The sequence below is a fragment of the Hippopotamus amphibius genome, chromosome 17, assembly GCF_030028045.1.
Source record: "Hippopotamus amphibius kiboko isolate mHipAmp2 chromosome 17, mHipAmp2.hap2, whole genome shotgun sequence".
NCBI classification, from domain to species: Eukaryota; Metazoa; Chordata; class Mammalia; order Artiodactyla; family Hippopotamidae; genus Hippopotamus; species Hippopotamus amphibius.
The window spans coordinates 5,498,921-5,523,884 of NC_080202.1; the positions used below are offsets into that span (position 1 = coordinate 5,498,921).

Genomic DNA, 24,964 nt, shown 5'->3' on the forward strand with positions numbered 1-24,964 from the left:
TCAGTTATATAAAATTCATTCTTAACATGGTGAATTTTGATAGGGGGGTGGTGGGGCACATGAAGTAAGAGTGCCTCAGGTCATCTCTGCTCCACACTTAAGGGCAAGTCTCCATCCTGTGCTTCACAGGCCAAGGAATAAGGAGTCGGGGATCACTTTGAGTGATGGACTTAATTTCTGGGAAACGTTATCCTGACCCTGTGTGTTGCACATTCAGGAACTGTGGATGTCTGAGTCACACGCCTTCATAGCACCAGCTTCTGATGGTGCAACTGGGATGAACAACAGGGCTGGGGACCTGATTCATTGAATGATGCATTGAATGGCAAAAAAAGAGAATGTAACACAAAAGCAGATTCCAAACGCCAGACCCCTTCTCTGCAGACACATACAACATTCTTGCTATAATAAGTATCCTTTTGGTTAAGAGCAATTAATATTTTGTGTATGTGGTAAGTGGTCAGGGCTTCTTGCTTTTACTTTTACAAACCCATTGGAGAAAAAGTGAAATCTTAGTGTCCAGAGGGGCAGGACTGTTCAAATGATGCACTATACCCGATCTCCCATCATCTAGGCCACAAATGCACACAGCCAGGAGTAGGAGGTGGGCCCCACGTGTCACCGACAGGCATCACCGTCACCTCTGGGTCTGTCAATCTGGCCTGTGTATCACGTGGAGGAGGGCCAGCTGTGTGCCCTGCAAAGTGGAGGAGTTCAGGATTGCTGTTTGCTATTGCACCTGCAGCCTCCTCCAGATACCCCCGTGCAGCACTCACAGACGGCCCTTAAACCTCCCTCCTCTTCACCACCTCACTTCCCGCCTGAGCTGACAACAGGCATCCCAGGCCACCCTAACGTGGCCCCCTCTGCACCTGCCACACCTGGGGGGAGTGCCTCGGGGCAGCTGACTGCGGACAGGACAGAACATCAGCGGGACGGCAGGTATGGGCCAACAGGCTCTTTACTGCTGCTCTGACTTGTCACCCTCCCCGCTGTTTGGCCCACCTGGTTCTGAGTGTGTCTAAGCAGGATGGAAGATACTTGTCAAACAGGACGGTGAGGTTGGCCCTCTCGGCCTGGATCTCCCTCCTGTCGATCCAGCTGCTCACAGGAGGGCTCCACCCCAGGTCTGCCGGGTTGATGTACAGGATCCCTGGGAGCATAGAGAATACAGCTTAGCGGCACTTCCGTTCATCTCAGGATATTCTTCACACCACAGAGTTATTCCCTCTGTTTAGAAAATGTACAGAAGGCCAGGCTTGAAAAGAACAGAGATCTGGCCAAGGTCTGAGGGGACAAATGGGTTTGCTATTGGAATCAACTCCGACTGGCTGATGATAACAGCTGATGGAGAGCAGTGCTGAGAAGGACCCTGAGGCCAAGTCTAGGCTCAGGAGGAAAGAAGGCGGTGACTGATTAGCAGTACTTGCTGATGAGGTGAGGAAGGGTGCAGGCTGCCTGGTGGCCCAGAAGGCTGGAGCCATGTCCCACCCAGGAAAGCTGCGATGTAAACCTGCTATTTTCCACCAGGATGTGGTGAGAAACTGCAGAGCTCAGTCATCCTCATTAGCCTTCATGGAGGCTAAAACTGGCCTGAAAGTAGCCTCATTCGAGGCACGTATGTGCGGAGGACATGTATGTGGCTCAGGGGCCATTCCCCTCCCGTTACTGCAGCATCTCTGAACTGAGACGCCCGCATGGTCCTGGCTGCAGCGCACTGGCTCACCTTTGTGGGGTGGATCAGGGCTGAGTCAGGCCGGGGTCTGGGAGGAACAGCGTCTGGCTCCTGCTTGGAGCTGCCTTCAGAGCCGGCAACATGATGTGTGTCACTAGAGGCACCCACTCTCAACTGGGCAACTGTGTGGTTTTCTCCTGCTCTCCCGGGGTCATACCTGCTCTGGAGACAGTGGCTGGCGTGGCCGTGCGCAGGTGGCTGATCTCAAAGAGGAGCCTCATGGTGGGATTCAGGGGGATCCTCTCGTTGCTCGCCAGGGTCAGCACCTGGACACAGGGGGAGGGACATGGCAGGTGGTAAGGAGTTAGGTCGCGTGGTGGCCAGCCGGGGGACCTCTGGCTATTATTCCTGATAGGAATTAGGATGATTATTTTCTTCTTTGTCATTATAAGTATTTTCTTAATTTTCTACAACAATCCTCTCTCTCCCCTTTTGTAGCCCCTTTACCTCCAACCCTGTGTGTGTACTGAATCAGGAAAAAAGTTATCTAAAAAGTTTAAGTGGATGTCAATGATTTGAATGAACTAGACCATAATGAAAAAATAGGATAATTAAAGGAAAAGAGCTCTGGTATCATACAACTACTGTTTCTTTTAAAATAGTCCCTCTGGAAGAGCACACACTTATTCTAATGATTCTGTAAATGTTGAAACCATCGTAAACCATCTAACCTAGATATGCTTTCCGAACAGGTTTAGAAACAGCTCCCAGCTTAACAGCCAGTTTATTGGCATTCAGTCAGTTTTCACTGTTTACAAAAAATAACACATGCTCTCCATGGATAAAGATGGGTCACCACTGAGGGTGCACAACAGGCTCAGGATAACTCTGATCCTGTTTCCTCATTTACAAACACAGAAGAAAAACTTTTTTTAAAGATTTGAGTACATGATTTCAGATTCTTTTCCGCTCTAAATGTTGAATTAATCTACGTGCAGAACATTCCGAAGGAAATGACAACAATCTAAAAACATGTGAGCGACGGCAGTGCCACTGAAGAAAGTTTCTCTGTGGGATGAATCCGTCCTAAGACGTCTACTAAAGACACCAGTGAGTGAAATCAGGATCTGGAAGAGTTGTCTGCTATCTGCACTCCATGCTCATAGAAGCATTATTTACAACAGCCAAGAGGTAGAAACAACCCAAGTGTCTGTCGATGGATGAGTGGGTAAAGAAAATGTGACACACACACACACAGAATGGAATACTATTCAGCCATAAAAAGAAGGAAATCCTGCTATTTGTGACAACATGGATGGACCCGGAGAGTGTTACGGTGTGTGAAACATCAGACAGAGAAAGACAAATGCTATATGATCTCACTTATATGTGGAATCTTAGAAAAACAAACTCATAGAAACAGAGAGTATATTTTGGTTGCCAGGGATGGGGGTGTGGGGTGGGCAGAGGAAATGGGTGAAGGTGGTCAAAGGGTACAAACTTCCCGTTATAAGATGAATAATGTAACGTACAGCATGGTAACTATTGTTAATAATACTGTATTGTGCTACCAACTGTAAAATAGATAGTCAGTGGGAAGTTGTTGTATAACAAAGGGAGTCCAGCTCGAGGACGGAAGATGCCTTAGAGGACTGGGGTGAGGAGGGTGGGGGGGACTCGAGGTGGGGGGAGTCAAAAGGAAGGGAGGGAATACGGGGATATGTGTATAAAAACAGATGACTGAACTTGGTGTACCCCCCAAAAAATAATAAATTAAAAAAAAAATAATACTGTATTGTGTACTTGAAAGTTGCTAAGAGAGTAGATCTAAGACGTTTTCATCACACACACACACTCACACACACATACACACAGGTAATTATGTGAGGTGATGGAGGTATTAACTAACCTTATTGTGGTAATCATTTTGCAATATATAAGTATTTCAAATCATCACGTTGTACTCAAATTTACACAATGTTATATATCGATTATATATTGACAATATTATATGTCAATGATATCTCAATAAAGCTGGAAAAAATAAAAAAATAAATAAAGATACCAGTAATGATTCCTTACTCGGGGCTGTGTGGAATCAAGTTTTCAAGGGTGCCTGGGGACGGGTGTCACTGATGATTAGGGGTGACGTGGGGACCCCCCTCCCCCCTCGGTACCTTGTTATCATCCATGACAGTGTTCAGAGACTCGATCCACATGGGATCTATGTCGCCATCCAGCAGAATCCACTTGGGGCCATCATGGGTGATGTTGGCAAGCTCCCGCATGATGGAAGAGAACAGTCCTGAGGGGAAACACGGATGTCTTAATTTCCAGGTCACCGTCAGTCTTCTTCCTCTTAACATAGCCTTTCCCTATCAGGTACAACACTCAGAAGGAGGTGTACATAGGAAAGGCAGGTGAGAACTGGCTTTGTATCTTACTCTACCAAGAATCTGACCACGCCCAAGGTTCTACTCTCTCTGTGCTCCAGCCTGAGTTTTTGTAAGAATAGCAACAACAGCAAAACAAGAAGAAAACTTGATGGTACTAGCTTTTTAAATGACAAAGGACCCAGTGAATCATTTCAACGAGCAACTGTGACATGATGAAACTACATAAAACCTTTATAGGTAAGGTTTTCATCCTTTGAAACTGCAGCCCGGGAAAATCTTGCCAAACGCAGGCTTTGAGAGAAGGCCTGATGTGATTCTAGTTGGTGTTACATGAAATTTATATCTTAATTTGGATAGAATTGATTTTTTATAATACTAAGCTTTCCCGATCAGTAATATGCTATGTCTTTTCATTTATTCAAATATTGTTTTATGTTCCATAATAAATTTTTACAGCAATTTCAATGTATCTCTTTGGCTAAATGTATTCCTAAACATTTCAGTTTTTATTGTTATTGTGAATGGAATTTTTTCCCCCTGTATTTTCAGTTTTAGTTGGCTACTGCTGGTATAGAGACAAACTTTCAAATTTGGTGTACTTTATTTTATACTTAGTTACCTTTAATACATTTTCTTATTAATTCCTGTGATTTTTCAATAGTGTCTCTTGAGTTTTCTAGGTACAAAGTTGTATAATCAATTATAATAATAATTTTCTCCTTTCCTCCAATTTATACCATGTATTCCATTTTCTTGTCTTACTGCATTTTCCAGATCCCACCAAGCAAAGCTGAATAATGATGTTGGTGATAGGTCTCCTTGGCTTATTCCTAGTTTTAATGGAAATTGGGCATTGTTTCTGGTTCTGCACAAAGGTTGATATCAAGATTATTTTGGCTTCATATGATTTTGGAATTATCTTTTTATTTAGCTACTATTTTTAAATTTTCCTTTTCAATAGTTTACTTTTTCTATTTCTTATTAAGTAAATTTTGTTAAAAATTATATTTTGCTAGGGGACCATCTATTTCTCTTAGTTTTTCAAATATGTATTATCTAATTGTGTCTCTTCTATTTAATCTTGTCTCTACTGTTATATCTTCTTTCTAATTCATAATCTTATATATTTTTACTCTTTCCCCCCATTAATCATAGACTTACTGATCTTTACAAAGAACCAATATTTTAGATGTATTTATCCTTCCTATATTTTTTTGTTCCTTCCCACTAATTTCAGCTTTTATCTGTATTAGTTTCTTCACAGTTTTCTTCAGGTCTAGTTTACTACTCTTTGAATTATTTCCTAGGATGGATACTGATTTCCTTTATTTCTAGCCTACCTTCTGTAATAAAGAGAGTTGAGAGTTTTTTCTTACTGGCTTTAGATGTGTCCCAGAGGTTTCTGCATGAAGTACTCTTCTTTATATTGCTTCCAAGAGGGGTGGCAATTTAATTTTCCCTTTAATCCAGGGGCTTAGAGTTTCTTGATTGCAAGTAGTAAAATTATTTTTTGTCATTTTCTTGCTATTTGTTTCTAATTCTGTTGTATTAGTATCAGACAGTGTGACCTGAAAATTGATATTTTTGAAATCCTTACAATGTCTTCTGTGCCCAACTAAACTTTAAATTTTGGGAAATGTTCCATGAACCTACCAAGAAAGGAATATTTTCTACTTACAAGACACAAAGTTCTATATCTGTGTGTTACACTGAGTTTGATGATGCATTTCCTAATTCTTCTATGTCTGTACTTATTTTTCTGTCTATTGAATATTTCTAATTTTGAAAAAGGTGTATTAATATAATCCACTATATTTCAACTATTTAAGAAATTAATTAATTTGTTTATTTTGGCCGCACTGGGTCTTAGTTGCAGCATGCGGACTTCCTGGTTGTAGCATGCATGTGGCACCTAGTTCCCCAACCAGGGATCAGACCTGGGCCCCCTGCATTGGGAGTGCGGAGTCTTATCCACTGGATCACCAGGGAAGTCCCTATATTTCTGTTTTATCAAGTGCTCTTAAAATTTTTTAAAAAGATATTCCATTTACTTGGAAGTTCTCTTGTTTAGTAAATACAGATTTATGATTATTATAAATCTTGGTCAATTTCTCCATATTTAATGTGTATATTTAATAAAACTTTAATTGAAATTCCAACAGTGTTTGAAATTTGAATTATATTATGTAAGCTTAAATTTAATGTGGAATGAGAAGTGCCTAAGACTAGCCAAGAGATTATAGAAAAATATTGAGGGGGGATTTAGCCCATCAGATATGAAAATGACATAAAATGATTATAACCGAGACAGAATGACATTAGTATAGGATTAGATAAGTAGGTGAGTGGAACAGAATAGAAAATCCAGAATCAGATGTCAATACAATTGGCCCTCTGTATCTGTGAGTTTTGCACCTGTGCATTCAACCAGCCATGGATCAAAAATATTCAGAAAAAAAAAAAAAATTCTAGACAGTTCCAAAAAATAAAACTTGAATTGGCCACACACTAGCAACTGTTTACACAGCATTTATGTTGTAGTTACAACTATTTACACAACACTCACATTGTATTAGGGGTTTTAAGTAATCTAGAGACGATCTGAAGTATACGGGAGGATGTGCATAGGATGATGCAAAGACGATGCCATTTTATGTGAGGTCTTGAGCATCCACGGATGTTGGTACCCACGGAGGTTCCATGGATACCAAGGGGCAACTGCATAGATGACAAGCTGGAATTTAAATTCAGAGGGAAAGTACGGTTTCTTAATAAACAGTGCTGTAACAATCAATTATCCACCTGGAAGGAAATAAAGCTGATTCTCTACCTTACCTCATACTAAGCCCCAAAATAAATTCCAGATGAATAAAAAATGTTAATGTGAAAAGAACCTTTAAGACCAAATTTATGATACTATATAGCTTAAAGTTAGAAAGAGTTATAAACTAAATAGGAATTCCAGATGTTGAAAAGACTAGACAGACATATTTCCTTTCTAAAAAGTGTGTGGTAAACAGGCCATGAAGTTCTGTAGACAAATGGCAGACAGCGAAAACCCATTAGTGGTGCACATAACAGACACAGGGTTACTGTCTTTGGTATATTAAAAAAAAACTCTTACAAACTGATAAGAAAATAATGAGGAGGAATAAAATTACAAAAGAGCCAATTACTAAGACCAACAAGAAGGAAAGGATGCTAAGCCTCATTTATAGTGAAATAAAAATTAGAGAGGCTGCTTATTAAATCCCACTGTTGTAGGCTGCTGATGGAAGGTCCTAAATTAGAGGAATCCAAGCAGTTTAACCCTGATTGGGATGACTGCTAACGCTGGGGTGTTAGCTGAGATTTCCTCATTCCACAAGCCACACTGGTTTTAGAAAGAGGTCCTATCGGTTCACAAAGAGTTTTCTCCATTTTCTTTTCTGCTCTCTCCAGTGACAGGAGACCCTTTCCAACATCTACCAGTGATTTTGAAATCTTTGAAGGTGATGCTGAGGTCAGCACCGAGTGGGCGTGGGTTTGCTGTGCAAGGGACTGTTGTTCCAGGATCCTCCTGAGATGAGTTTTCTGCAGCAGCTTCCCCATCACTCCTGGGGCAGTGCTGACAGGGAGATACCCTCTGAGGGATGCTAGACTGAAATGCTCCTTTGGAACAGCGGTGGGCTTCCCTGTCCTACCCATGTCTTAGACCCTCTGCCAGGCAATGTAGGGACTCCATGACTTGTGTTCCAGAATCACGACACTACAGCTGAGAATGTCTGCCCTGCTTTATCCTCTTTAAAGTGCCCTCTCTCAAGAGGCTGCTGCAGAGTCCCCAAGTAAAGAGACTCTCCCAAGGGCTGAGGTTCCCCTCCAAGACAAAATTGGTTTCCTTTCTTTGATTCTCTTCACCTCCTTCTCCCATGCCAAACAGATCAGCCCAGTGTTCCCTCCCTGCATTCACCCTACTGCATTCTCGTCTGCATGAGGGGCTGAGATAGCGGTATCCCGCTCTTACCATCCTTCCATTCTCGTGTGGCTGGATTGATGATGCCAAAGAGCTCATCGTTGGTGACCGCTTTGGGGTTGAGGTCAGTCCAGACGGGGCGGCGTTTCATGATCTGGTAGGTCTTGTGCAAGGACCTCAGCACCTGCGACTTGCCAGTTCCCGCGCTGCCCACCACGAACACGGAGTGTCGCACGGCCAGAAGCTCCTCCAGCTGGACCACCTGGGAGACACAGAATTCAGCCAGAGGGACCAGCCTGTCACTTACCCACATCCCAGCTGCTCTTCTGTGGCCAGGCTGGTGTCTGAGTGAGACCTGAGGTCAACACAGGAGGCATTAGTCCCCCCAAGGTGTGATGGGGTCGTAAACACAGGGGCAACACGATTCATTTACTTGTGTATTTATCATTCCAGCCTATATTTATTAGTCACAACTAAGTGCTAGAGAGTGTGCCTGGTGAGGGAGATTCAGAGATGACTCTCCGGCCCTCCCTCACTTCAGAGTCTGACGGAGAAACAAGTCATGTTGACAGATAATTATAACGTAAGGTGATAACTGCTGTAGCTGATGTATTTATTAAGAACTATGGGAGAAGACAGGAAGAAACAACTGATTTTGTACAGATAAAAGGAACACAAAAGGCTTCACAGAGAAGGGGGCTTTTGAACTGGGGCTTCAGAGATGAGTAGGAGTTTGCCAAAAAGATGAACAGGAAGGATATTCCAGGCAGAGGAAACAGCACAAACAAAGGCTTCTGGTGCCCGGGTTGGTGAGATGGCTTGATGAGGCTGGAGTCAAGGAGCTCCTTGGGGACAATGGTCACATTGAAGGTATCATCACTCTTATTCTAGTTTGCCTCCAGGCTCACCTTTCTGCACTCTTGTACACTTACTGGAAGGAAGACCTGATCATGTCACTGCTGTCACACTGTCCCTTCAGCGGTTCTCCACAGTTTTGGAGATAAAATCCCCAATCCTTACACTGGTTTACAAGGCCCTTTTGCAGCCTGGCCCAAACCAGCTTCCAGTCTTATCTCATCCCTCGACACACACACACCAGCTAGACAACTGCTTGGAGCTCTTTAGTGATGCTCTTTCCCACGTCTGGGCCTTTAACACATCGTGCCTTCTGTTCAGAAGTGATCCCTTCTCCTGCCTTCTTGGCCAGCGCCTACACACCCCGCCCGCAGCCTGGGGTGGGTATCCCATACCTACATCCTGCATCCAGTACTGCAGTGGTTACTTTTCTGTGGGCCTATTAGCTTATCAGCTTCTCAAAGGCAGGCAGGACTGGGCCTTTATTTCTCTATTTCCAGTGTCTAGCAGAGAATCTGGCAGAGACCAAGTACTGAAGAAATAATTTCTGAAAATGTGAAGGATGGCTGGAAAGGTTGGATGAGCCCTATCAGGAAAGGTCTTGTATGTCATGAGCTAAAACATTTGAAATTTATTGTAGATCAAGTTTCCTCATATTTTATACAATAAGATCCTTAATAGCTGAGGAAAGTGGACTGAAGAAGAAACGTACTAAAATGTTGATGGGGTAGTGGGACAACAGAAAGTTTTCCCCTCAAACATTTTATGTATTCTACGTTAAAAAATTACACTACTATATATAAAATAGATAACCAACAAGGACCTACTGTATAGCACAGTGTTACAAAATACTCAATATTTTGTAATAGCTTATAAGGGAAAAGAATATGAAAAAGAGTAGATATATATATCTGAATATATATATATATCTGAATCACTGTGCTGTACACTTAAAGCTAACATGACATTGTAAATCAACTATACTTCAATAAAATTTTAAAAAGTAAAGAAAATTAACTTAAAATGACTATATTTTTTAAAAAATGTAATTGATAGGAGTGTTAAAAAGAATTCTAGAATTGTACACCAAGGGAATTAGAAGGCGCGTAGTACCACTAATATGAAGAGAGCAATATAAAAGTAGCAGATAAATGGCTCTTTGGGGAGCAAGACAATTAGCTTCCACTGTGGAAGGAGAATTTATTGGGATACTGAGTTTTGCTTTCCGTAGCATCAGTAATTTTCCCCCTCTATCCCAAGCTATTTTTGTTGCTCTGATTCAGAACCCAGAATCACCCAAAGGAGATTCTCAATTCTGACCCTTGTTTTCAGCTTTCGGGGACTCAATGCAGGACCTTCCCAGATAAAAATGAGGGAAGTGGTCAGGAAGGGTCTCTGAGGAGCTGACATCTAAGCTAACATATGAATGAAAAAGAGCCAGCCATGTGAAGACCAGTGGAAGAGCATTCCAGCTAGAGTGATGGTGAGTGCAAAAGCCTTATGCTCAGCAGCAAGCTTGGAGGGCTCAGAGAACAGAAAAAAATAAAAAATAATTTAAAAAAAAAAGGAGGAGGGAGCAGTACACGATGAGATAAGAGAGGTAAGCAGGGGGCAGATATGCAGAAATTGGTACTTGGAATTTTATTCTAAGTACAATAGAAAGCATTTGGAAAATTTTAAGCATGAAACTGATCTGAAGGCATTGCAATTAAAAAAAAATGAAGGAGGAGGAGGAGGAATTGGAGGAAGAGGAGGAGGAGAGGTGGTGGCAGTGGACGGTTCTCTGGCTACTGAATGCAGACTGTATTATATCCCTAGATTTGTTTTTTTCTGGGAACAACTACTGACTGATTCCCTGATATCAGAAAGACAAAATTGCTTTCTAGTTCCATCAACCTCTTTTTGTTCATTTCAACAGCTGTATTGAGATATAATTCACATACCCTAAAATTCACCTTTTTCCAGTAGCTTTTAGCATATTCACAGGATTACACAACCCACCACTATCCAATTTTAGAACATTTTCATCACCCCAAAAGGAAAAACCAGACCTATCAGTAGTCACTTCCCATCCCCACCCCTAATTCATCCCTGTGCAGCCCCTGATACACATTCTGCCTCTATAAATTTGACTATTTTGGGCATTTCAGAGAACTAGATTCAAAGAATATGTGGTATTTTGTGAATGGCCTCTTTCACTTACAATGTTTTCAAGGCTCATCTACGCTGTAGCATGTACCAGTACTTCATTCCTCTTTATAGCTGAATAATATTCCATTACATAAGTATACCACGTTTTGTGTGTCCATTTATCAACTGATGAGGGGGTTATTTCTACTCTGACTGTTATGAATCCATCAACTTTTTTTTTGGCTGCACTGTACGACTTGAGGGATCTTAGTTCCCCAACCAGGGATCAAACCTGGGCTCTTGGCAGTGAAAGCACAGAGTCCTAACCACTGGACAGCTAGGGAGTTCCCTCCATCTTTTGACAGCATCTTTTGTAAGATAAATATATATTTATCTCTGTCTTTCCTTTTATCTTTTCTTCTCTTTTCCATCTCCTATCTTCTGCCATACACATTACAGTCTTACACTGCCATGCTTGATGATATTTACATTGTTTCATACTTAGATTTAGACCTTCTCTATTTTCCATGATTCTAAGAGTTGAAGACCGACAGTGGCTTATATTTTTACGATTGTAGATATCTTTCACTATAGAAGAAAGCAGTTGCCTGGAATACATCACGTTGTCTGGGGGCCTCGTATCATAACTTGACAGAGGATGTTCTGAGCATCAATTCAAGGTCAAACAGATACTGTTTTCTTACACTCTCTATATTGATCAATATCAGGTTCACATTTACTTTAAGAAAAAACTTTTTGCTCTTGCTGTTTTTAACTGCTTTTCTTTTTCTTTGTTAAAAGAAAATAGACATACGCCTTAGTTTCCATAACTGAGAAGTTCAATAAAACACGTGAGACATTTCATCTTGTTTATCTATTCTTCCTTCCAGTATATCTATTTTTGAGGTCCTTTTTCTTAGAGACCATGGAATTCCTACCTTGATTTGGGTTGATTACCTCTGGGTCTGTCTGTCTCTTGTGTGGTTGGTTTCCTCCAGTATCTCGTGAGCCTCAAGTTTAAATGGAGAACTGTACTGTGTTTTCTAGGAGGCTGGGGTGGGTGATGTTCAGGGTTGGATATGCGGGTCTCCTTCCAGGGAGGGAGGACCGAGAGGGAGCTCTGTGCTCCTGCTCAGATCCTGGCCTTTGTCTTTGTCCTTCCATTTGTGGGTGAGTGAGCAGGGTCTGGCCTTCAGGCCGAGGCGCCCAGAATGGATAGGCTTCAAATCCTTAGAGCAGTCACAGTCAAACCCTTAGAGCACTCTCCAAAGAGTTTAAGTTCCCTTAGACTTTTCTTTTTGACTGTAGTCATGTGCTTGGCTGTGCATGGTCTGCATTCTTGGGAATTTTGGACTAGGAGGGGGAGCTGGGAAAAGAGTGTGGGGAGCTGAGTGGTAAAATGATGAGGGAAACAGACTTGATGTCTCTCCTCCCGGCTGTTCTCAGTTCTCTTCCCCATCTCTAACCTCCTTCACTTCCTTCTCTGAGCCCTGAGCTTCTCCAGGGTTCTGCTTTGCAGAACCACCTCCTGGCTCCTCTTCCCCTGAAGCCCTTTCTTAGCATATTCAGGCCTGCAGCCCCCCTGCCTTGCTTCCTCTGTCAACCTGCTTTCATCCTCTTCCCATCTTTCCAGAAATTTGTTGTTGCATCCCCTTTCCAGTTTTCACACTTCTATGGGCTTATTCCTTTTTTTTTTTAAGTTAATTTTATCCTTTTAAAAGATTGCAGGATGTCTTCTCAAACCAGAGCTTCCCTAGAGGTTTTTGATGAATTAACTTTAAAAAGTTCAAGAGCACTGTGCAATACAGCAGAAATTAACACAACATTGTAAATCAACTATATTTCAAAAAAAAAAGTCAAACAGACAGTGCAAGTGAAAAGTGGGTAGAAAACATCATCTATTGCAAAAACCTTTTGTAAATGGCATCTGTCTTATCAGAGGAGCGGAAATTGGTTATGAAAGAAGAGAAGAAAAAGAAGGAAACAGAATGTGGGGCAACTGACAAATAAACAGAAAGAAAGAGATTCTGAGCAAGAAAAAGTGCAGAAAATGGGGAAGGAGGGTCACATGCCTCAGTAGACTCTCAGAGAGGTTGGGAAAATGTGGACTGTACGGATTCTAAGATGTCAGCCTCAGTGCCTGCACTCCAGGAGCCTATTGGATTCACGCATCTCTGGGATGAGGGTGCCTCTTAGGATCAGAGCCTGTAAGAGGAAACCCCTCAGTCTGGCATCCAAAGCCCTCTATAGCATGGTCGAATATTATCGTTCAGGTCCTATTGCCTCCCCTTCCCTCCCCCACCCCAATATCTTTTCCTCTAGCAACACTGGACTTCTTGCCACAGCTTGTGCAATCTCTATGTCTCCCCATCTACCCCTAGGCTGACCCTATTCCCTCTATCTGGGAGGCCTTCCTGTCCATCCCTACCTTTAAAAAGTCTATCAACTGAACTTGCGGGGAGAGAGGTTGGGAGTGGGGATGGCTCCACGGGCAAAACCAATCACAGCTGCAAAGGACCAGGTGATGCTTTGCTTTCTTCTGCAAAATGTAATCTTGGAAATGAAAGCAGACACCAATTCTATTTATTTGTAGCCAGAGCTTAAGCTCAAACAGTGCAAGTACTGCGTGCTGGAGATGCCACCTGCAGTGGAGGAGGAACCAGCCCGCCAGGCTGTAAGTTCCTCAAGGGGGAGCACTTTCTCTCCTGTGAAGCAGCTTAGTGGCATATCCTGGAGAAGCAATTGTACAGGAAAAAAAATTCTGTCCATGTCCTTGTACCCCAGGATCCTCTCTTGTGGCCCTTGTCACATCCTGCTCCCAGGTACAGTTATTTGTGTGCAGGCACTTCTGTAACAACATTGATGCATCCTAAAAACGTTACCTTCTGCAAAATTGCTCAGTAAAAATAACAGATTTATGGAAAAACAAGATTGGGCAGACCACTCAAAATGTACAGAATGTTGTATCCAAGGCCCTCAAAACTCAAAAGTGCATCCTAATCCCACTAAAAACGCTAGTGCAGTGACATCACTAGAGCATCTGCACCTTACCTCACGTCTATTTATCCTTCAAAGCTTTAAATCTGGGGGCCTGTGCTTCTTTTTTCAAGAGGTAGATCATGGGTATATGAATTTCAAATAAAGACCATTTTAATCACAACTAAAGATCGGATGAGGATGGAGCCTTCTTCACTAACCCACTGTTTTAACACATGAGGAAGTGACTTTCACCCACCCTAAGCCTCCCCAGAAAACAGCACAAACCACCATGGTTCCCACAGCCATGAGACTGGTTATACTTGCACTAAAGTTTCAGGGTTTTTTTCTTAAAGTCTCTGGCTATTGCTAAATGTATTCATTTTCTATGGCTACCGTAACAAATTACTATAGACTTAATGGCTTAAAATGACACAAATTTATTATCTTATAGTTCAGGTGGTCAGAAGTCTTACTGGACTGAAATCAAGGTGTTGAGGGCTGGTTCCTTCTGAAAGCTCTGGAGGGTGGGGGGGTGGGTTGGGTTCTCTTGCCTATTCTAGTATCTAGGGGCTGCCCACACTCCCTGGCTCATGGCCCCGTCCTCCACCCTCGAAGCCAGCTGTGGTGGCTGGGTTGTCCTCTGTGGGGCCACTGACGCTCTCCTGTCTCCCTCTTTCACTCAGACCGTTGCGATTATCCTGGGCCACCTGGATAAACCTGGGTCATCTCCCCACAGCCTGGTCAGCTGATTAGCAACTGTAACTCCATCTGTGACCTTACCCCCTGCCATGGAATGTAACACGTTCACAGATTCTGGGGATTAGGATGTGGACATCTTTGGTGGAATGGGGGAGGTATTATTCTATCTACCATGCTAAGGTTTTTCTTTAATTGTATAAAGCTTGCTCCTGACCACTTCAAAGCATTTTCAAGCTCAAAAACATGCATATGAACCAACACAGCTTCCACTTTACATGACTGTCATTCCTGTATAATCGTGCATGAAGTAATTCACATGAAAGGAACACGTGCTGTTGCAGAGCCCGTGTCTCATTCCTCCCATGAGAATGTGAACCCCCAGATGGTAGGGGCTCTGGCCTTCTCTTGTCTTCCTCACCACACATTCCACACTGTGGATGTCCCTGTACAGAGCTACTGAGAGGAACTGCATTATTGCAAAGTCAGTATCTGTACATCTAAAGCAACCCTTTGGATTAAGGATGAAATGTTACCCATTGTCCAAGAAAAGAATTAAGAGACAAGGAAATCTCAGGAGGAAAACCCTGTACCTTGAGCACAAAGCTGTCCTCAGCCTGGAGTTTCAGCTCCACCACCGCCTTCCTAACTAAAGCTTCGAAGTTGAGGTCTCTCTTCCGAGGGACCTCCAGGGCGGGAAACAGGTCCCCTATCAGGCCCATGAACACGGGCATGTCGTCGGTCACAATCTTGGGGATGTTGAAGTCTCGCAGGGAGCGCATCAGGACCTGGTCCTCAGGCCGGTCAGGGTCTCCTCGCTTCAGGGATCCGGCCACCACCAGCACGGACTTGATGGCCCTCAGGCCCCAGTCATAGTGATCCTGCGGGAAGGCAGCGCGTTAGACCAGAGCTGCTGGGATACAGAACCGCACAGGCTCAGGCTCACGTCTGCAGAATTAGATATCACACCCGTACCAGGTCACTTTGGAGGCCAAGGGAGAGGCAAAGGAAAAGATTCACGACATAGTAGATCATGATCTCGGGATCCTACCTCCTGGTCTGGCATTTGTTACTCTTCTGGCTGTTACGACAACAAAACAGACGCAGAGCACATGGGGGGCTGGGGGTCAGGGAGGGTAAACAGACAACTTCCAAACCTATCTAGTTACTCCTGGAACATTCAGAGGGTGGAAGGGTTGTCAAGGAGGGAGATGTGTTAACTCTCAGAGATGGCCAAAGGTGAGCCTTCAAACTCTGAGAAAAGGAGTTACAAAAGTAGTTCCTTAAAATTCTTGTCTAAGCAGGAACCCAGAGGTCACAAGTTCTGAGAGCAGGCTCCATGGGAGAATGGGGCGCACTGCTGACACCAGGGCTCAGAACAGCATGCTGGGGAAGGGTGGAGCGTGCACTTCAGAGCACAGGCTCTGAGCTCAGACAGACCTTGGTTCAAGTCCCAGCTCTGCTACTTGCTTCACAGCAAATCCTTCCTTAGAGCTGTGACCTGATGCCGCTGAAGAGGCAGGAGACAGGGCCGCACACGGTCTTTGGCAGACAGCTGTAAGGACGCTAGTCTTTATCCTAAGTACAGTGAGGAGCATTTTTAAATGACTCCTCCAGCTGGTGGCTAAAGAACAGACTTGAAGAACTAGAGTAGAGGTGGAGAAACTAGTAGAGAGGAAGTTCTAAGCAACAGACATAGGTGCTTGGAACAAAAGTGATAGAAAGAAAATGAGAGGTATCTGAGAAATAGCCACAGGGTAGAAAGAACGGCCATTCATTCATGATTAGATGTGGGGCTGAGGAGGAGGAGGGTGTTCTTGATAACTGGGTAACTGATTGTTCTGCTGAAGCCCTGAACGCAGGAGAAGTGGGCTTGGAGTGGAGCTGGCAGGACCACTGGCTTTAGATGTTGATCTGGAAGTGCGTTTTAGATAATCAGGGGGCCTGTGTCCCAGACCACCGAATATACAGGCTTCGAGTTCAACAGAGAAGTTTGGGACAGAGATGGGAAAGTGAGTCACTGGGCTGAAGCCAACAGTGGTCAAGAACTGATGTAAAGAGGATGCAGTGAGCCAGGGCCTGCGAAGTGTGAGAGGTGTTTTTGTTTGTTTGTTTATTTTAAATGCATCTGGGACAGATTTCACAGGGCTGAGAGAGCTCGTGTTGTGGCGTCAAAGGTGATCCAAGCAACACCCCAAAGGGAAGAGAGAGTCATTGGGATCAGCCCAGGAAGCTTGACTGGCTGTCCATGACATCAAGAACTTCTCCATCTAAGGCATAAACCTTGGAGGCCCTTGGTCATGTTGTAAGGTCTCTTCTTGTGAGGGGACCTGCCTTGGGCAGAAGCCGCACTTAAGGCCCAGCAGCAGTGAGCAGCACGGGGCCACCTAACTCCTGACTCTCTCTCCCCAAACTTCCCCATCTCGTGCTCCTTTAGGCAGAGACCACTCCCTCCAAGGACTTTCACTGGCCACTGCAGTGTTTCTCATGGGACACTGGTGATCTATGTGGTGTGGCTAAGTATTCTATTAAAAAATGGAGTTCTGTGGCTAGTTTTGTTTTTTTTTTTTTAACGCTGAGCTAAGAAAATGAACATGAGCCTTTATTATAGAAGCTTCCAGAGCTTTAATATACTTATAGGCACAGTGACTCTCTATGAGAAGGTTCTAATGTTTCCCTAACACTGGCCCCAGAACCTGTCCAGAGCTGGGAGAACCACATGTGACTGGTCGCTCTGTCTAACTAGGGATTGTACCTGTTTGGAGAGAAGCTCTTTGCACAACTGGTAAAGGGTGATGAACTTCCTGGCTAGTAACCGTGCTTCAATGAATCCTTCTGCCACCAACATAATTTCACAGATCAACTCGAAGTCTGGAACGACCATTGCACAAGGCCTGTGTAAGGGAGACAGAGGGCTGAGACAGTCCCCAGCACGCAGGGGAGGGGAGCTTGTACGACAAGAGACACCGGCTGGGATCACGGACAGAGGCATGTGTGAGTGTGAAAACCGAGACCTTAGCAATTCTTTCATTGAAGACTTTCAATGTAAAGATGAATTAATAAGGATAAAGGGAGTAAACTCTGCTCAAGGTGATGGATGATGTGAGCAGATGGGGACAGAGGTGGGCCTACACGCAAGTCTTGTAACTTGGATCCAGTGTGCCTTACACAAGGCACAGATTAGTAAAGCCTCAGTAATTAGCAGATAACAGATTAGTGATCTTTTATCATAGATTAAGGGCTAAGGTTGAGGAATTGAGTCTCTCTCGGTATTTGCAAGAAAATGAGAAACTATTTCTCATCCTCCAAACTTGTCTCCTCCAAGTTTAGAGGCTCAAACTTATTCTATGCTTATTTGCATACAAATGTCAATACCTAATGCTGACATCTGAAGTAGGCACCTACTAACCCTACTTTGCCACAAAATGGCAAATATGAGAATATAGAAGGGGATTTTTGTCTATATATAAGGATTTATTGTGATTTCCCCCCCACTAGCTCTGGAAACATTTTAATATTACTTAAATTTAAAATTAATTTACTAGGTATGTGATAGGAGACTAAAGTTGTTACGTTTCTTTGATTGCATTTTCCCTACACTAATTTAAAATTTTCAAAAACATATCATTCAAGTACATTTTTCCTTTGTATTATTTTACATTGCATTCAGATTCAAAGGAGCGAGCAAATACACAGATTCTCACAATTAATCTGCAACCTAAAATAAGGTTAAATATACATCCATACAACGGAGTGCAATGCAGCCACGGAAAATAACGCTGTAGAAGAAAAACTACTTAATGACATGGGAAACATTAATTAATGAAGTCAGGGTACTACACTATAGACAGTCTGCTCCCAAGTTTGAAAGAGAAGTCCTCTGTCCACAGGGTGCTGGAAGGCAGGGGGCAAGGGGTCACACTGACTTTCTCTGGATGATAGGACTGGGGGGTGGGGAGCAGAGTCTGGAGTCAGGCTGCCTGGGTTCAGACTCTAGTTCTGCTGCTTACTAGTTGGGTTACTAGCTAATCTTAGTAACTAGGGTTACCCCCCTGGGCAATCTGCTGAGTCTGTTTTCTCACAGTTCAAAGGGGGGTCCTAATAGCATCCACCTCACAGGGTTTTTGTGAGAGTCAAATGTAAAAGTAGATGTTTGTATGTATTATTTTTACAAATACTTTTCTGTTTTGCCCCCAAATTTTCTTCAATGGCTATATGTTTCCTTTAAATTCAGGGAAAGAATGTAAGGAATAATTCTTATCAGAGTGATAACCTCTGTCCAGTATTGTTCATAGCACACGGTTTATCCAATAAATACTTTGCATAAGCAAACAGCGATCAGTGTCGTGGTCTGTGGCACTAGGTCACACAGCCTGCTGACATTCTCGGTTAAGGTGGGGACCTGCCTGAAGGAGGAGGAACCGCATCACCCCCGGAGCAGTGAAAGTGAGGCACTGAAGGACACAGGGAGCTTTCCAGGGGCCTCCTAGGCCTCCACGTCTCCAACAGAGAGGACTAGGTCTCAGTCCAAACACAAGACAGACAGGTTTGTTTTCGCTCTCACAGCCTCTTTCTCTCAGGTACCAGTTCAATAGATAGACGATCAGAAGCCACGAAGCATCTTTCAGCTTTCTCTTTGTTGGACTGACTTCTCTTTTCTGAAAAAGGAACGAAGATTCCAGCCCCTGCTAGGAAATGCTTTTGTGTTTTCTTATCACAATAAAGAAGATTTAAAAGCGAGGCAGTATCCACTGGTGGCAAAGGTGAAATAAAAGGTGCTACCATGCATCGCCCTTGGGAGTGTCATTCAGCACTACCCTTTGTAGAAAGCAATTTGGCAAGTGTATCAAGAGCCTTAAAAAAGTTCCTCCCTGTTAACTCAGTGATTCCATTCCTGGGAAGCTAGCCAAAGAAAATAATTATGCATACAAAACATGCTTATGTATATTACACAATGATGCACACATTTATTTTAAATGTTATATTTAACTACGGGGGACTAATTAACTACATTGTGGACTATGCACTTGATAGAATAAAATGCAGTCATGAAATGAGATTGCTTAAGAATACCTAACAGAAGAAGAAACTATTTATGATAGGATTTTGATAGACTATGAAATGAAAAAATGAAACAATACAAAACTGTGTGTAGACTACACACGCAGACTACAAATGCATGACTTTATATGCCTGTAAAGAAGAACAGAACATAATTAAGCAAAAAATAATTTTACTGGTGATGGTATTAAACGTGGTTTTGTAAAATCTACTTTTTATATGTTCCACATTTCTTTTAATATATATGTCATACATTACCAGTGGAAAAAATAAAAGAAGTCTCTCTTTGGGGCCCTGGCACGGGACAGAGCAGACGCTCACCTGAACAGAGCCTTGAGGTTTTCTGGCAGCTCTGTGCGGCCGGCGTAGCCCGGGTTCATGGTGATGAAGATGCCCACAGAAGGGTTCAGGCTAATCTCCTCTCCAAGGAAGCTGAAACGCTGCTTCTTATCTCGAACTGCATCTTGAATGCTTTTTACCTGGTGAACAAGTCATCAGAAAATGCTCCCAGAGCATTCCAGAGGTGGGGTGGTAGCTAAGGCTGGGACCCCGTGGTCACACACAACACAAACACTCGCTCTGGGCCCCCTCTCGTGGAAGGACAGGCCCAGTGACTGTGCCCTGGGCCCTTTACTGATGGGCACTGGGTGCACGTCTGAAAGAAATCTGGCTGCCCGTGTCCCCATACCCACGCTCACCACATGGTGCCTGAGAGGTTGGGGGTGAACAGCAAATAACTCTGAGCGTCAGTCCCCTCCACACTGGCTGCTGTGCTGAGCACGATTCTGTATTAACTCATGTGATCCTCGCCAGGATGCTCTGAGGGGGGCTCTTTGGTACCATCATCCCCTTTCTCCATAAAGAACCGTAAGCACCAAGAGGTGGAGTAGTTTGCTGAGCCCTACACAGCTGCTAAGTGCCGGCATCAGCACCGGCATCCAGGCATGTGGATTCTGGAGCCTGGGCTCTTAGCTGCTACACGATGGAGAGACTGCCAGGACCTGCGCCCCTAGTCTTGCTCTAAGGAGTAGATGAAACAAAGTCTGTAAGGAGTTTAGCACACAGAAAATGCTCAAAAATAGCAGCTAACGTGGGAACTGTTGATGTGGCCGCCGCCATCACTGCAATGTTGTCCTCAGGTGGGTTTAACCTCTCTCGGTTACTCCCGTCTACATCTCTAGATCAGACCTGGAAAACACAGGTGACTCTGGTAGGGATGCGGCATATGGTGAGGAGTGGAAAACGCCACAGCGGCGAAAGGAGGCTGGGCTGGATCCCCAGGGGCTATTTGTACCTTTCTAAAGAGATTAGACTTTTCCTTAAATGTGGTCTGGAGCTGCAGGGGATTTAAGCTGATGCTTGACCTGGTCAGATGTAGATTCTAGATCATTCTCACAGCAGTGGAAGGAGAGACAGAAACGAAATTCACCCATTTATCGTCATACCCGATGCTTTGGAAAAGCGTGTGTGATAACGGTCAGCAACAGCAGGGAAGACGAAAGGGGCTCGCGTGTCCAGCCAGGCCCCGGAGCCTCTGAGCGTGTCCAGCCTCTCAGGGCTCTCGAGAGCAAAATCGGGAAGCCGGGGTCGGTGCAAGGTTTTGAATGAGACTTGTGTGTATCAGCTCTGCTGAGCATGTTTAGAATAATCAAGGGTTCCGTGGGACTGGGCTGCAGGGGTGTGTGTGTGTGTGAGAGAGAGAGAGAGAGAGAGAGAGAGAGACAGACAGACAGACAGAGAGAGACAGAGAGGCACAAAGAAAAACAGCTAGAGTGTATATAAGAGAGAAGGAGAGAGTAACAGTTGGATCGTAAACAAGAGAGAGACAGAGGGACAGCTGGACCAGGTACCAGAGAGACAGAAACAGAGAGAGACAGAGAAGGAGAGGGGGAGAGAGAGAGAGCTGGACCATAAACAAAAGAGACACACAGACAGACAGAGACAGAAACAGACAGAGAGAATTAGCGCTGGAACACTTGTAAAAGAGACAGAGACAGAGAGGCAGCCGGACCAGACAGACACACACACAGACAGACAGAGACAGAGAGAGAGAGATGGAGAGAGAGAGCAAGAGCCTGGAGCAGCTGGACCATCCACACGGGCAAGGCTCTCTCCAGTGCCTAGAAGGGCGCTATCTGCCAGAACGCCCGGTAGTTCCACAATTGGGATTCAGCTGCTTTCCCAAGCGAAGCTCTAATGACAGAATGCATTTGAGCTCACAGCAATTAGTTTGAGACTGAAACTTCTTTTCCTCGCACAGAATGTCAATGCGTCCTGGCAGAGATGGCCTCCAGCACCCAGCATGAGGGCCAAACAGCTCGGGCTCTGCTGGTTCCCGTGGTGCTCACAGCACAGCCCGGCCATGGGGTCTCTCACAACCCTCACGACCCCGGGAGGCATGAGTGGGGAAGGCTGGGGTCTCTCCTTCGGCCCTGGTCCTCCCACTTGTGAAATACACAGAGCTCTCCCCTTGTGATGGAGTGGGGAAGCGAGTTTAATTACCACTTACAAATTGCTCTGATACCTTTGGGCGAAGGCCAAAGCCCGGGACCCTTTCTGCCATTCGCTCTAACTCAGCACTCCCTCCTGCAACCCCGAGGCCCAGAAACCTCATGCTCAGCGGGAATTTATGATGCACTGTAGGACTGCTGGCACCTGTGCTTTTGTGTAAAGTCCTGTAGGGGCCTCTTGGGGGAGAGTGTTGAACAGACGCTGAGGAGGCAGTTAAGGTTGGAGCATCAGTGCTGACAGCAGGTTCCGTTAGCCCTGCTCGTGCAGGACAGGAGACTCTCTGCCTGGCATTTCCTTGTTGCCTTAGAAGCAGCCGAGGTCCACAGAACAAGCCACTGGAATGTAACAGTGGTCAGGGTCCAGGGGGCGCTAGTAAAGTCCAGAAGTCCTTCAGGAGGCAATGGCATGGGGGGTGGGGGGGTAGAAGCAGGGAGACTGGGATCATACAGATTAAACTGCAGCCCAGCCAGGTGGAGGTGCACACACAGCTAGGCACGGACTGTATCTAAGGTGCCAGGTACACTCCTCACTCAAGAGGGTCTGTTTCCCCACTAAAGACTCATCACTTTTGGAGATCTTAAAGCTTCAGGGAATAGTAACAAAACGATAACAGCCCCTTGGTGGGCACTTGATATGTATCAGTGCTCACTTTTCTGAGAACTTTATGTGAATTAACCCATTCGGTCCCTTCAGCAGCTGTAGGAGATGGATGGATCCTCATTTCATAGATGGGGAAACTGAGGCAGAAGGCAGTGAAGACGGTACGACAATCATGGAAGATGCAGGCATTAGGGGAAGCCTGAGGGAATTCTATCCTATTTTGCAACTTTTCTGTAATTGGTTTTCTATAACTTCCTACAATTCTAAAATAAATTCAAAATAAAAAGTTAAAAGAAAAATAAAACTTGCCAGATGTCTAACACTTGGTAAGTGGGGCAACTTGGGTTAAAATCAGGCAATCCGGGGCCAAAGCACACACGTTTAGCCACCTCCCCACGTGGACTTTCCCGGTAGGAACACTGTGCCGGCCACACGCAGCTCCTCATCCAACATATACCATTTCAGAGAAATTTGTTTTGCTCTGAAAATAATCATGTTTGTTATAATTTAGAGACATAGGTTTCCATGAAATAAAAAAGGTGCTTTCCTGACCCATTAAGAAAACAAACAAAAACAGGAAGCTAGGAGTCCTCAACGGGGGGTCATCTTGCACCTGCCCTCCCCAGCGTACATTTGGCCACGTCTGGAGACATGTTTGTTGTCACAACTAGGGGGAAGGTTGCTGCTCACATCTAGCGGGTAGAGGCCAGGGATGCAGCTAAACTTCTTACAATGCACAAGACAGATCCTTGCAACAAAGAATTGTCACGCCCAAGACCTCCTTAGTGCCAAAGCTGAGAGAACCATGATCGGGACCAAACATTTTACCAATGAGGAAACTGAAGCCGAGAAGATGTGACCTGTCCACCATTTCACACCTTGTGTCCCTGCGTCCTACCAAATTCCCATGCACGTCCTTAGCCCCACCTCAGAATGACCAAACCAGAAATTCTGGGGGTGCGCTCCAACAAAGCATCTTTTAAGAGGCCCTCTGGGTGATTCTGATGCATGCTGAAGTTCAAGAACCACTGCAGTCCACTCAATTCTTGGATTTCCACTCTTACTTGCCTCTGCCCAGGTGTCTCCATTCACACCTGCAGACTCAAGACCCCCCACCACCCGCCTCCATCTCTCAATGAGCCTGAGTCCTCTGCTCCTTCTGCTCCACCTGCTGAGGAGAGGATGCATCCCTGCAGCCCACTCACCTGGACCAGCAGGCTTGATCCTGTGGGACTTGACGTGAGCCCAAGCTCCACAGCCCTCAAAAATATTTTCCTTACTTTACAGTCTCACTCTCAATTCTGGCTCTCAAGGTTTGCTGAATATGAGAACCACGTGGGAAGGTTTTACTTGTCTGTTTGTTTGTTGTTTTAACTTGGATGCCTGGATCCTGCCCTAAACCAATGAAATCAGAATCTGTGGGGTGGAGACTGTGCATTTGTGGATTGCTGTTTTTCAGAAACCCCAGGCAATTCTAATGTGCAGCCAGGGTGGAGAGTACTGCCCCAGGGCAGCTTTTCTCCAACGTCATGGTGCCTCTAAACTCCAGGGGTCTTCTGAAAATGCAGATCCTGTTACTGCAGGTCTGTGGTGGGTCTGAGAGTCTGTGTTTCTCATAAGTTCCCAGGGGGTGCTGACGCTGCTGGTCCACCGCTGGAGTAGCACGGGGCTAGACGCCGCCACCCCACCCGGCACTCTCCACTGTTCCCTCCAGGACACTGGGTGGCCAGTTAATTGTCCTTGCCACTGAAGCACACTGCCCCATCCCAATTCATGACCCTCCACCGCCTCTTGACCAGATGGGCTTGCTTTCTTTCCAGTCCCCACAGCCTTTAATTGCACCTCTTGAATGGAACTTTCTTTCTGCCTTATATTTTAGGTGCATGTGTAGGTCTCACTTCTCTATATTGCAGGCCAGCCCTGATTTCAAATGATCAGTCCTGTTACCTGCACAAGCCACGTGTGCTTGCCTGACCACGGGGGCTTGACTGGATATCTTAAGAATGACATCTTTCCCTCCAAAGACTGGAAGCTGGTGATCACGGAGGGTTCTGCCCCTATATCCTCCCACTCAGGTAAGGACTTGCATCAGATGCACTGGTGAAGTAT

General features: G+C 44.7%; 1 protein-coding gene across 1 annotated transcript in view; it reads right to left on the reverse strand.

The window, feature by feature from the left end:
- Positions 1-24,964, reverse strand: part of DNAH9 (dynein axonemal heavy chain 9) — a 294,962-nt gene that overhangs the window by 151,358 nt on the left and 118,640 nt on the right. The window contains exons 29-35 of the mRNA XM_057716515.1: positions 20,066-20,223; positions 17,439-17,577; positions 15,277-15,564; positions 8,075-8,285; positions 3,853-3,980; positions 1,893-2,001; positions 1,006-1,153 (exon numbers count right to left, since the gene is read on the reverse strand). Of these exons, the coding sequence (XP_057572498.1) occupies positions 1,006-1,153; positions 1,893-2,001; positions 3,853-3,980; positions 8,075-8,285; positions 15,277-15,564; positions 17,439-17,577; positions 20,066-20,223 (1,181 nt within the window). The remainder of the gene's footprint in view (positions 1-1,005; positions 1,154-1,892; positions 2,002-3,852; positions 3,981-8,074; positions 8,286-15,276; positions 15,565-17,438; positions 17,578-20,065; positions 20,224-24,964) is intronic.